We start from the raw sequence: 13,028 nt of genomic DNA, 5'->3' as shown, positions 1-13,028 counted from the left end.
TGTGCTTGGATGCTTATTTGTTATTATTTTCTTCTTAGACTGTGTCAGGAGAAACTTCCAAGCAGCTCTCCTTGTATCCGCCAGTACACAGCAGTGCGACACACAGTCCCTGCCCTAAGGAGCTGAGAGTCAAGACGGGCAGGGAACCAGATACGGGAGAGGAGAAGTTACTCATCCAAAGTCAGGTGCCAGAACCTGGTGTGGAGCGGTGTTCTCACAGTGCCCCAGTGACCGGACCACACCACCTCTCCAAGGTGTGTGGTCCATAATCACGCAGGATCATGTTGCACTTGTGTCATTTGTTGTTAGTGCTGTTTAATTGCTCTGAACAATCACACTAGTATGCTAAGAGATGAAATAGCTTGCTTGGGAATATTTTTTTTCAGCACGTTGCAGATGCCTTTTGGGAAGAGAGTTAGCACTGAAGTTTTAATGCACTTAAGCTCTTCTGGAATATAGGATACTTGAGTCTCTTTCGCTTGCAGTCACTTCTTTTATTTTTTTTTTAGTTGCTTTTTATTTTACTATATTCCACCTGCAGTTGGCTTCATTTAACCAACGTGGTTTGGGTGCTATTAAGAATTTTAAAAGAATACTGAAATGCTGTGGAAGTTAGCTCAAGTCCTTTGGAATGCCTTAGCAAAAAATCTCCCAAACCTGTGTCTTTCTCTTCTAGAATGTAACATTAATTAATTCCCACGTTCTGTCTGCTGCTCTTAGTCCTTCCAGATGTGCTACTAGGAAAAGACTGGCTCCCTGGTTACAAGCCATCTGGGCTCTGTAAACTGATTTGCACTTATATTAAACAATAAGTGAACAGAATGCGGAAGAGTTATTAAAGCAAATGTACATTGCTTATAAATCTCAAAGTAAAATATTGAAACATAGTAAACGGGAATGGAATGTGCAAATGAAGACCTGCTTGTTTTTAATGAGTTTAGCTGTGACCTTCTCGATTTCAACCAAAAGAAAAGAATTCTATTTTTCTCCTTAAAAAAAAAAAAAAGAAAGAAAATAAAAAGAAACTATAAAACTGCTTACAGAAGTATCGGAGACAAAAACAAGGAAATATAATGTTCTAAACTTGACTGGTCCAAACCACTCAAGCTGCTGTGACAGCTCATAAAACTGAGAGTAGTTTTTAACTGGACTCTGTTTTACATTGCCAGAGTGAATTTTCCTTGCAGGAAGTAGCCAGAAGGTTTATTTAGTTTCCAGACTGCTGCTTTGATCTTTCCATTCTGTCACTTCTCAGGTTACATAGCCCTTTTTCACTGCAGTAAATCTGCAACAGTTAATGAGAATAAAATTTCCTCCTTCTCACTGATCACATGCTGTTAAATGCCAAACCACAGCCAACAGCATATTTGCAGAATTCAGCTGCACTGTACAAAAACAGCACAATCAGTTTAATCTTGTTGGTTTTGTAATTCATTTTATTGAGCTTTCCTTTTTTTAAGTGACCTATTTTATCAAGACAAGTTGGTTGCAAGGACAGACCTGGGAGAAAGATTTAAAACTGTAATAAAGCGAAGGGTGTTTTGTATGCTATGTATAAGCATGCTCGTAGGATTCAAAATTAAACCTACAACGAGCAGTTTTAAAAAGTCCTGTATATCCATGGGATGTTTCTTATGGTTATTATCTGAACTGAACATGTGCTGTGAACAAGTCTCTAGTATAAAAATTAATGTAACATATCAAATTAATTTCTCTGCCAAATAGTTAAAATTGGTTTTATTCTAAAATTTGATTTTCAGAATCTGCGTTTGTCAGCTTCAGCCATTCAAGTCTAGTGACTGAACCACCCTTTTCTCTCCCCCCCGGAAAACTTCCTTATTATTTTTTCTAAATCTCATGGTTAAAAACATCTCTTATAGTTTAGAGAGTTTATTTGCCTTCCAGGTTTTGAGCTTTTTTTAAGTTTTGGTTTTTTTTACAAGACTCCCTATGCAGCCTTTGGCCTGGAAACATTTTATTTTCAGTTCATTTAATTAAAGTTGAACTTCTTGCATAACAATGCTTCTTCAAGATATAGATGTCCAAGAAAATATTCCACATCTGTATTTTTATATGGCTTTTTCCCTCATATATCCAGTGTTAGCCCTAAGAAAGACAATTGAGATTTACTTTCTTCTTGGTTTGTACTAAAATCACTGATTTAGGATAGATTTTGACAAGACTTCCTAGGGCCTTGTGTTGATATTTAAAAGTGGTTGAAATCTGAACAATTGTCTATGGTGGTAAAATATATTTGACGTTTATTCATCAGTAGTAATGCTTCAAGTGCATTTGCTGTGTGCTCTAGTGAACACTGCAAATCCCCTAGTAATGTTAACTTTCAGAAAAGACTTTGAAAGCTTTTATTGGCTGCAGCTGTAAGTCAAAGCAGGACAGATTTTTTTACTTTCCCTCCCTCCTTTCCTCCAGCATCTGGATTATTGTCTCCACTGAGTTGCCTGGTTCTTGGTGTTGAGCCCTGGAGACAACACAGCTATCAGCCGGTGACCTGTTGGCATGGATTTTCTGGGTATTGGTGCACAAGAGGGAACGTTTTCCCCCATTTTTATTGAAGTACAGAGCTGAGTAGCAGAGCTTGCACTTGAGGAGCTTGTATAAATATTTATGGGAATACTTCTTCAGCTATGAGCTCTTCAATGCAGGGCACTGAAAACTTGTGTTTCTACTTCAGCTGTTTATGTCAGAGTACGTTTTCACAGTGATTCTAGCACAGGAAGCAAGAAAGAGGTCTCATCTGGAAATGGGAAGGCTAGCCAGAAACCTGTGGAAGACGTGGACCAGATCCTGAGCTGATCTAGTCAGTGACACCAGTCACTGCTATGAAATTCCCACTTCAGGATCTTATTCTGCTTGGGCTGTTGGCTGAAGCTGCTGTACCCAACATAACACTGACATTGCTGGAGCTCAGTAAAAGAGATGCTTGGAGTCTTCCCAAGCCAGATGCGGTACTAGTTTAAGATTAAGGCGATGTACTCTTCAATTTATGGAGCTGACACAAATACTTTGGACTGTGCAAAGAGAGGGGGAGGGATGGACATCTTTGCTTTTTATTGCCTATTCCTCAGGGTTTTTTTATTTGTTTTAGTTCTTAATTAATTTTTAAGAAATGAATATATCTAATCAGTGGATTTGGCCAGATGTTGAGCCAAAAGTACAGGAGATGGTTTCTGTCAGGCTTATAATGGAAAGGCAGAACTCTTGGTTTCTGTTCCAGCTCTGGCTGTGCAATGACCTTTTAGCAAATCCTGTACAGAATAGCTGAGAAACTCCTCATCCATGTCACGGAGCTGTGAGCCTGGGTGAGGGAATGCTGGTGAAGTTGCCCCGGTGTCCTCTGCGGAAACAGGACAGCTGTTGATCAACATATGAAACAATGTGAGTTTTTTAGTTGCTCTTTTGCCCTCATCTGTATGCTGGATTTGTTGCATTTCTAGCAGATCAGAAGTGGTTTTTTTCCATCTTTGAGGAGTGTTACAGAATAAGCAAAAGTCTTTTCTGTTTACGTCACTCCAATTTGAGTCTTCTCCTTACTGCAGTTTGTCACTTGCTGTCTTTGACGTCTGGGGTGGTTTTTCTTTCAATACTCCAGTGGGAAGCTGAAGTCATGGAGAAAAGGAGCAACTTGCCTGGGATCACACAGTGGGTAACTGACAGAACAAGAAACTGAGCCCAAGTCCCAGGCTGCTTTCACAGAGCTGGGATGGCAAGCTCTACTCCTTTCCAGCAAGGCTCTCACTGAATTTGGCTAAGCAAGGTTATTTGTGTTTAGTTCAGTGCTTTCTTGCTATTCAGTTGGGAAATATATAATTCTTTAAATGCTGCCCCCCACCAGTGAATGTTGGAGTGCTTATCGCTTGGTGCATAGCTGGAGCCTGACACAGAAGACACAGTGCTCATTTCTTCACAACTGTCAGATTTGCATTTGTTTATAATTAAATGGTAAAAGCAGCAGCGTTGTGCTGAGATATAGCTGGACACCAAGTCCAGAAGCAACTGGAAACTTAGTCATTAACTGCGCTGTAGAAAGCTGGATCACATGCAAGGAGAGACCTGATCATATCCATAAAAGCTATACAATGATGCACAAGGGAGCTAAAGTATTATCACAAATGTTCTTCCTGACATTCTTTGTCTTCTGAGCAGATACAGTATTGCTATTCAAGGAATGTTAGTATTCAATGGTGATGTAGAGCTGGGCTTGGTGTTTGATGCGGTGTACAAAGTCATAGTCCCTGCTACAACACCTCCCTCCCTCCTGAGCTTGAGGGACAGAAAGCACGGAGGGGAAAAAGCTTCACAGACAGGGGAGAAAGAAAGTTTGGGCCATGAGAGGCAGGATTTGAGAGACTTGTGGTTTATAGTTTAACGTCATTACTGGTGGTGGGAGAATCTACAGTTACAGGACGTTATATAAAGAAACATTGTTTTTCTTCTAAGTCTTCTCAGTTTATGCTGTTTCTCCAGAACCCATGGTGTGTGCTCTTACTCTGAAGGACAGAAAATTTATGGTCAGTGAAGCAAAACCAGAGGTAGCTGGCATACAGAGGTAAATGTGATCATCTTCTTAATCTAAGGAAGGGGAAAAGCAACCCATTTCATGCCCCTTTCTGATGCCCTCCGCTCTTTCATGACTGATGTTATGAAAATGGTATGCTATCCAGTGTTTAACTGATGGTAGGTACCAGCAGGAAGACCAAAGAGTCCATGGATTTTACAGGCTTTGAGCCTTAGTTCAAATGTCGTGGATAGCTGGTACCTGCAAAGGACTAGCTAAATATTTCTTACATTAAGATAATTTAAGAAGTTGGAGATCTGTTTTTGTAGTATGGAATTCAAAATCACTTCCCATTTCCTGTGCCTGGATGCATGCCTTGCCTGAATCCTCGCTGCGCAATGGGACAAGGCCTGGTTGTCCCCGGCTCCCTCTGCCTTTCCATACCCTGGTCTCTGTGCAGAGGAAACCTGGAGAGGGAGCTTGCAGTATTTGCCGACTGGTCTCCTAATCGGGCTAGCAGGACTGCAGCCTCTGCCACATCCCATACGGGATTGTACTGCCCAGCACTGCAGTCATTGTCTCAGACCTACAGTCTAACCGCTTTCATCAACACTTTAAAACAAACAAATAATAAACCCCACTGAGAGGAAAGAAAAACCACAGACTTTGCTGCTGCAAACTCCCCTGTCTCTTGTTGACAAGCATTATAAACAATAAACTGCATCCCAGTTTTACAGGTTATAATGCTGTGCTTATCTTGGAAACTGAAGTGCCACTTGGAAACTGATGCTTAGGTACCCCCTGAGGGAAAAGTACAGCCTTGAATGTTCATCTGAACATAACTTGTTTCTCTTTTGTACACAGGAATTCAAAACGGCATTATAGGTTACACGGGTTTATGGCATGGGAGTTTATATGGCAACATAGGATGGTAAATGTACCATATTTTATCAGCAGCACTGTCACACATGAGTAGATTCACAGAAGGCAAACATTAGGACTTCAAGGATGCACTGCACAAAATCCTGAGTGCCTGCCTGGGTTGAGGTGGGGGATATTTTGAGAGCAAAGACAGTGGTCTTTTAGAAACAATAATAAAAGATCTATAAAGGGAGACGGTACAGAGGAAATGGGGTGCCATGAACTGTACTTATGTCAGGCTTCTGAAGGATGATTCTTAAAGATCGAGGCAGCAAGAAAAAGTGCCATGTGCGTAAACAGGGGTTGCAAACTTAGGCCTACAAATAAACCCACTCAGCAGCTTACTTGAGCATATAGAAAACTTTGGATCTGATTCCTTTGTCAGGATTTCACAGGGTTGCTGATAAGTTCAGAGGAGTGTTTGCTTGGTCTTTCCAAGGTCAGAGGACCTAGAAATTATAAATTTATGGATTTTTTTTATAAAACAGATTTTATTTTTAATAAAATTAAAAAACTTGTATCCCCAGTGAGTAGCTGAGAGCCTTTCACAGATGAAGCTGGTATAAGGCTTGTTGATGCAAAATAAGGAGGGAGGATTGACAGGGTTTTAGAACAGGTTTAGGATGAAAAAGAAATGCAGCTGAAACTATGGCTCTGATGGAAGCAAGGTATGTGTTTAGTTTGGATTTCACTTTCAGTGGGCAGTGATTTCAGAGTGCTTTAATTCTGGGCTTCCAACCATGAAACTAATAGGCTGAAAAGGATGGAATTTGAGCCCTGAAGTGTAAGCTTCTAAACTGATATTTCACACTGAAAGGTGAAGACTTTTCCTGGGCTGCCTTCGCCTGCCTGGACAGCCACGGCCTTTTGCAATACAGTCTGGTACAATTTTTGCTATACTTCATGCCTCTTCTGGGAGTGTGCAGGGCCTGTTTCCCACGCAGTGTTTCTCACTTGTTTCCCTCAGAAATCCACTGGGGATTTCCAGTTGGATTTCAAGGGGATAATTTTGATGAAGAATTTCCCCAGTGACTCAGGACTTGCTTTTTTGAGGCCCTACTTACGCCAGAGGAATTAGTACCCGTTTCAGAGCAATGTGTCAGCACCAGCACTAGTAACAGTGTGAATGTGAGTGTGGACAGGCTCAGGTGTCTATCGCATCACGAAAGCTTACAGAAAGCAGCCCTGCTCTGTGGTCAGTTTGCTCCCAGCTGCCAGTTACCCCAATGCAGACTAAGTTTAAGAGCAAGAGCCTCTCTCCCTGTACCATGCACTCATGAGCAGCAAAGATACCTGAACAGGACCCCCAGCAGAGGGTTCTGGCAGCGTGCTCCCTGTCTGAAGCAGCTGAGTCTTCCAGACTTACCACAAAGCCTGTCTGGTCTCAGAGGCTCTGGGCACAGGAGGGGAGTTAAGGAAAGGAAGCATTTTGTGGATGCAGTGGGGTGCTGCCTGGCATTTCCTGCTGTAAGGGGGGACACAGATGGTCTTTACATTTTAAATTATGTGATGGCACCTCAGATCCTAGGTGGGCATATTAATTTGGATGTTATGAATCAAAGTAAGTATCAATAAGCAGGGCTGTTAAGAAATCTCTCCTCACTCATGCACATCAGGAACATTTTCCTCTTCAGCATATGTTCTTCAGTTCCCCAGCAGTACTAGCAAACTGGAAAGTTCAGCTGTCATTTGGGGGAGGTCATAGATCACACTAGCAGCCTGAGTAATCCAAGAGGTTTTAAGTATCATAGCATTTAGTTTAAAGTGAAATTTGCTCTGACAGGGGCTGGCAGACCAATAGGAAAAAGAAATATTTGTGCTTGGAGAAGTGCATGTGTACAGACCGCGAGTATAACTGATGGCTGGAAGTGATTTCAGTCTAAAAAAAAACAAATCATTAAGAGAGTGCATAGGGGTAAAATACACAGTTCATATTTTAAAGGGTCTCAAAATGAACCAGCAACTGAGGTTAGCAGTACATAGTAATTAGCTGTGCTGTTCACTGTTTAACTCCATCAGCTCCAGGCAAGGTGGTAAACTGCACAAGAAAACAGTTGTGCTTTGACAGCGTGGTTAGCTAGCACTGACCTCTCGGTGCGCATGCGTGTGATTTTGTCAGACAAAACTGCCTTAAATAATTTGCAGATTAAGGCAAGAGCATCAGTCGTTTATCTGAGGAGTTCGTTGTGATGCTGTGTGACCTGTATCCACTGTACAACTCCAGGTCCTGCACGTGCTCCTGCTACGTGCGGAGTTGAACAGGGCTGACTAACGGGAGGAAAAATACCAATTCGGGGTGAGTATTGTTGACTTGATGGAATAATTGTTGGCGTCTAACTTTGGGAAGGTAGGCTGATACCTTGCTGAGTACTGAGTTTCCCTGTACATGTTGTGTAAATAAGGCAAACAACACGTTTTTCCTAGGAGCAAGTTTTGAAGTTGGTTGCTGGTATAAATCTAAGAACACATGGCCACAAATCACTTATTACCCAACCGATGTTTACAGCCGAAAAGCTACCATCTTTCCTGGCTCTACCCTTCTGCTGTTCTTGGCCGAAGTGGCAAGGATTCATCAGGACGTAGGTTTTAAACCCCTGTCTCCACCTCTGTAGGTTATGCTTGCAGAGTCTTTGCCTTTGGCCTGCCAGCCTCATGAGTAAGCCAGACTTCAGTCTCCAGACACGTGTTTGCTGATTTGTTGCCCTTCCCCTCCTGTGTTCAGTGGCCTTTCCTTCAAGGAAGAGGACAAGTTTTTTGCTAGGGTTGCCAGCGCAAACAATCAAGTAGGCAAGGCGGGTATGTTTCAAGAGCACCAACATAAAACTGAAGCCAACTTTTATTTTAAACACGGACAAGCCTTCATTTACTTAAGAGAAATATTTAGATAGGAAAGAGTGGTGATTTGATCAAGGTGTTTTAATGTGATTTTTCTGTTCCTTTTTACTTTTTTTTTAACTGTCCAAAGCAGTTATCAGCTGATCCATCTCTTCCAGTTTTCTTCAGGACACTAACATATGTCTAAACCATTTGGAAATAACTGATACTCCTCAAAGTTTAAACTCTAGGGATCTTCACCTAATTACTTACACATTTATAAAAAATATATTAAACTGATTTGCTGAGAATGTGATTGAAACCATATTTTCTCTGCTCTTGTTATCAATTTAAATACATTTAAAAGTATTCTTTGAATAAGGATTACTGAACTGGAAGCAGTGGGACAGCTCTGCCTGCAGTGATGGAGACCCATTGCCACCTCCTGGCTCAGCGTCGTTATTGCACCTCCCTCACCCCCAGCGTTATTTTAGTACGTAAGGGAGTGACCAAAAGAAGTTCTTGAAACTGCAGCATCAAGAGAAGACACGTTTACATTTAAGAAGAAAATCCTGCCTCGGGACCTGTTTCTCGGGTTGCTGCCTTTGCTGTGTTCCTCTCTGCCACAGGGAACCTGAGAATGGCCGTGGCTGTCTCTGCCCTCTCAGCCAAGGCATGGCCCCTGTGAGCTTGGCTCGCAGTCAGCAGCCTCCCTGCATACAGCACTCGCAGCCCACTCCCTCACCTACACCATCTTTCCAGAATGAATTTTTCAGGAGTTAGTAGAAATGCAAAGAGCCCCTATTCTACCATATGAGTAATAAAAACAACTTAGCCACAGCTAATGTCGTTATAGTCCAAGAAAAAAAACATTGAAAGGTAAACCCAGAAAAGTGGTTTTGTTAAAATATCTTTTAATTATAAATAAACCATAGATGCTTTAAGGATCTTTGGAAAAAAACCCAATGGAATCAATGAGTTTAAAGGTAGCCCTTAAGGGTCCTGCTTCTCTGTAGTGTTATGTGTGTGGTGTCACTGGCAACTGTGAACTTGTAGTAGCACAACGAAACTGGACTCTGCACTTCTAAACTCCACTATGTCTTCTTTTAGTATGTTATTAACTTCTAGTACTAACAGTACTGAAAGAACTCTTCTAATTGGCATTGTTTATGGTAGTTCTTCGACTTGCTTGTTTCTTCAACTGCTGAACAAATTGGTCAGCTTCATGCTAGGTCTTTGTTGGCTTGTTTGGAAGAGCTTTATGGCCAGTATTCAGCAAGCGATACCTAAAGGCAAGCCACGTGAGGCCTCTCTGTCTAATCCCTTTGTGTAGTGCAAGCCAGTAACGGTGGTAGAAACAGGGAGCATCCTCTGACTAAGGGTTTGGTGTTTGTGGAGATGAGAGTTAGATACAGACAAAGTAACAGGGATTTTCCTTAATTCCTTCTTTCAGGAGTCTTTTAAAGCTTCAAGCCTGCTAATGAGAAAGCTTTTGTTTGCCAGATACAAAAGAGGGACCTGGAGAAGGTGCCTCAGAGGTCACCAGCACATTTCATAATGGGCTTGGAAAAGAGTAATATGACTTTCGAGTGTATACAGGAAGGACTGGATGGCCATCGAAGGTGTGGAGCCAGAGGTGTGTGTTCACGTAGCGCTGCGCCACTACAGGCTATACTGCTACTCTGCTTCTCTTTGCCATGCTGATGGGACTGGTCAGACCAATGGCTCTGTGTATGAGTTGCGGGACAGGGGCATTGCCAATTCAAGTACAGACAGGCAGACATGGAAACAGAAAAGCACTTCCAAGGTGTTGCATTTCTCAAGATATATTCAGGTGAAACAGAATTATTTTCTCTGCAATTTGGCTTGTTGACTCTTAGAGGACAGATCTCAGCCTTGGACCATCCATCTTCACCTAGTTATCAGAATATTCCATAAGTGAACTATTGTCCTGAGAAAGCCAGCATCAAGGATCCTTTTCTAGAACCTCACAAAGGCACAATCCAGGGAAAGTATCTTTGCAAGGACAGAGTGACGGCCATGGCCCCCTGCCACTTGAGCTGAGCCCTTTCAGTCCACCCAATTCAGCGGTGCCAGGTTTTTGCTGTGCCAGGGCCTGGAGCCCATCTATTGTACATTTTCTAGATGGGTCATTCTTTCCCAGTGTTGGCTGTTGCATAACCCATGTTCCATATGTGTAATTGTCAGTAATGAGGTTCAGCTTTTCTCCACTCCAAAAGCACTTTGGTTCTTTGTGTTTTGACAGTCTTCAGAGGGGGAGTTCAACTCCTTTCAATGCATCTTTAGTCAGACAATAAATCAGAATCCTTTTCCATTTGTCCTTCTACTGAAGTGGAAGTTAAGTGACATAACTATGAATAGGCAGTAACCCAGTGTCTTTGGCAACGCTCATTTTTCCTCTACCTCCTGCATGGGAGTTATTGTTGAGCATGAAATATGTGCCACTTTTCCCTATGCAATTCTTGTACTTTAGTATCTTAATTCATTGCTGTGAAACTTTTTAGGTGTAAAAGATGCTGTTTTATGTGAAAAAAATGAATTATTCTTTCTCATTAGTACATAGCTTTTCAGTATATGATGAATTCTTTCTGCCATTTGGCTGTCAATCTTGTATCCCACCAGCAACACTGTCCTTTGCTGAACTACGTGGCTGTGCCAGATATTCTCACTTTCTCATTTCTAGCTGATATTTTCCCAGGGGCTTCAAGACACAAACGTCTTGAAGGAAGGAAATTAGATTATGCAGATATGCTGTGTAGGGCAGGGTTTCTGATGGCCTTTGCAAGAAGCATGCTCGAAGCCTTTTCTGAGGACATGTTAATGTATAGATAGAGAAATTGAGTCACACAAGTGAAGTTCTTTGCCAGTAAATCTGTAAAAGGTTAGGAGAGAAGAATTCTGTCTCTTTGGGGATTTCTGTTTGACCTGAAAGCCTTTCCTCAACAGGAATTGTGTTGGTTTCTCTGGAGTGTTTCTTTTCCAACCAGTGGAAGAGGAGATGGAGCAGTTCTGGCTAGAAGAGGAACATGGATTGCAGAGTTGCCTCACAAAATTATCTCCTTGGCAGGAAGAGCTGGAGACACCAGCACTAGTGCGCCTTCCCTCCTGTACAAAAACCTGCAGTTTCTCTCTCTTTTTTGTAGCATCGGAGTAGATGGGTTTGGTCAAGCACCGGGGGTTCCTGGCCGCCCAGCAACTGCGTACGGATACCGCCCGGATGAACCTTACTATTACAGCTATGGAGCACGATGAAAAATGTGCGCTCTGCAGCCCAGGATGCTACCACCTGCCCTGGAGGAAAAAGCGTGAGCGGCTCGCAGTAGATCTGTCCCTTGGTAATGCATGATTGTACCACAGTGGGTCCATTGTTATGTATCCTTTGGCAAGTGTAGCTTCAGATGAACCTAGCCTTTCTGGGTCCAGTGTTGTAGTGACAGTGTTTACTCTTTGGTTGCTCTTTGTCATTATTTTTGTACAGTATTTGCTCTGTGACTTGAAATCAAATTGGAAAGCTACTGGACTGGAAAGTGTCAAATTGTGTATATTAAGCTACTAATTTAATTTCTATTAAATATAAAAACCTGTGTGGTCAGCAGTGGTGAATGTGTTTAACCAATGTTTCATTTGTTTTAGAAGGCATTTAAGGAGAATGTTTTCTGTGAGGTCTGTTTAACATGGCCTGTTTCCCTCCAACATTTAGCAACGGGAATGCTGTTAAGCCCCAGCATCTCCTGGCACTGCCCTGACGTGTAGTTACAGAAGTCCAGTCCTGGGTCCAAAGACTTTAATAACAGAAAGATGGCACAGATTCACTGCCCTGGAGCTTCAAACATTTCCAGTCTAGTTTAAATGCTTGAAAACACTTAAAATTAGAAACTATACTACAACAGAATACTTTTACCATAGTGTTATAGAGTTCTGTGGGCTGAAAGAAGACAAACACATCCTGAGGACTAGCAACAGAAAAAACACTGTAGCTTGGTTCAGAAGCCAGATGCAGAGCCCAAGCTTCCCCATCCTAAAATACAAATTCATCCTGTCCTGCCTGTTCCCAGATCTGAGCAGCAGAGACAGGCCAAGATACCTTCACATTGGAATTGCAGTGCAGGGATTGCATTAAGTCATGTTGTAAAACGTGTTACTTGCAAACAGAGTTCAGGCTAAAGCTGTTCTGAAGCTGTGTATGCTCACCGGTAACAGACAGAAGAGAGCGCACAGAAATGCCCTCTTTGCCACAGACATCCAGAGAGCAGTTCCAAGTTTCACTTTTTAGAAGAAAAACTACCTCCACCTCATCATTTTTTTAAAATGGCTGTTGTTTTGCAGAATCTTTCCTCTCCTCTTTATTCGCTCATTTCTGGTTTAAACAGAAGAGACTTGCATTGGGGCTGGCTCTACTAAAACAGCAGCCAGTAATCCTTTAAGACTGGTGTACGCGCTAGGAAGGAGATCTTCAAAGGCATGGTACTGTTTAGGAAGTTACAGGCTGTTAGTCTTGTACTTTAAAAATATCTTTGAAATCAAGATTGGTTTGAAACCTTACTTTATCTTTTAAAAGTGTGCAGGCACTTTTACGTGCGCTGTTACTACGTTTCGTACTGCACGACTGGAAATGATTCTAAAATTAGCCATGGTATTTCTTAGCAGCTTTCTGCCTCCTCCCTCTGGCTTCATGTTCGTGGCTTCACTGACTGAAGGGAGGTGGAAGAACAGCATTCCCAAGATTAACTAATATTTTTTAAATCATTTTCTATGC

At 42.0% G+C, this 13,028-nt stretch overlaps 1 protein-coding gene across 1 annotated transcript in view; it reads left to right on the top strand.

Moving 5' to 3' along the window:
* Positions 1–11,856, top strand: part of KIFAP3 (kinesin associated protein 3) — a 70,767-nt gene extending 58,911 nt beyond the window's left edge. The window contains exon 20 of the mRNA XM_009559858.2: positions 11,416–11,856. Coding sequence (XP_009558153.2) covers positions 11,416–11,524 — 109 coding nt within the window. The 3' untranslated portion in view covers positions 11,525–11,856. The remainder of the gene's footprint in view (positions 1–11,415) is intronic.
* The last annotated feature ends 1,172 nt before the right edge of the window (positions 11,857–13,028 follow it).

The sequence above is a fragment of the Cuculus canorus genome, chromosome 8, assembly GCF_017976375.1.
Source record: "Cuculus canorus isolate bCucCan1 chromosome 8, bCucCan1.pri, whole genome shotgun sequence".
NCBI classification, from domain to species: Eukaryota; Metazoa; Chordata; class Aves; order Cuculiformes; family Cuculidae; genus Cuculus; species Cuculus canorus.
Note: the sequence above shows the minus strand (reverse complement) of the source record. Positions and strands in the feature narration are given on the sequence as shown.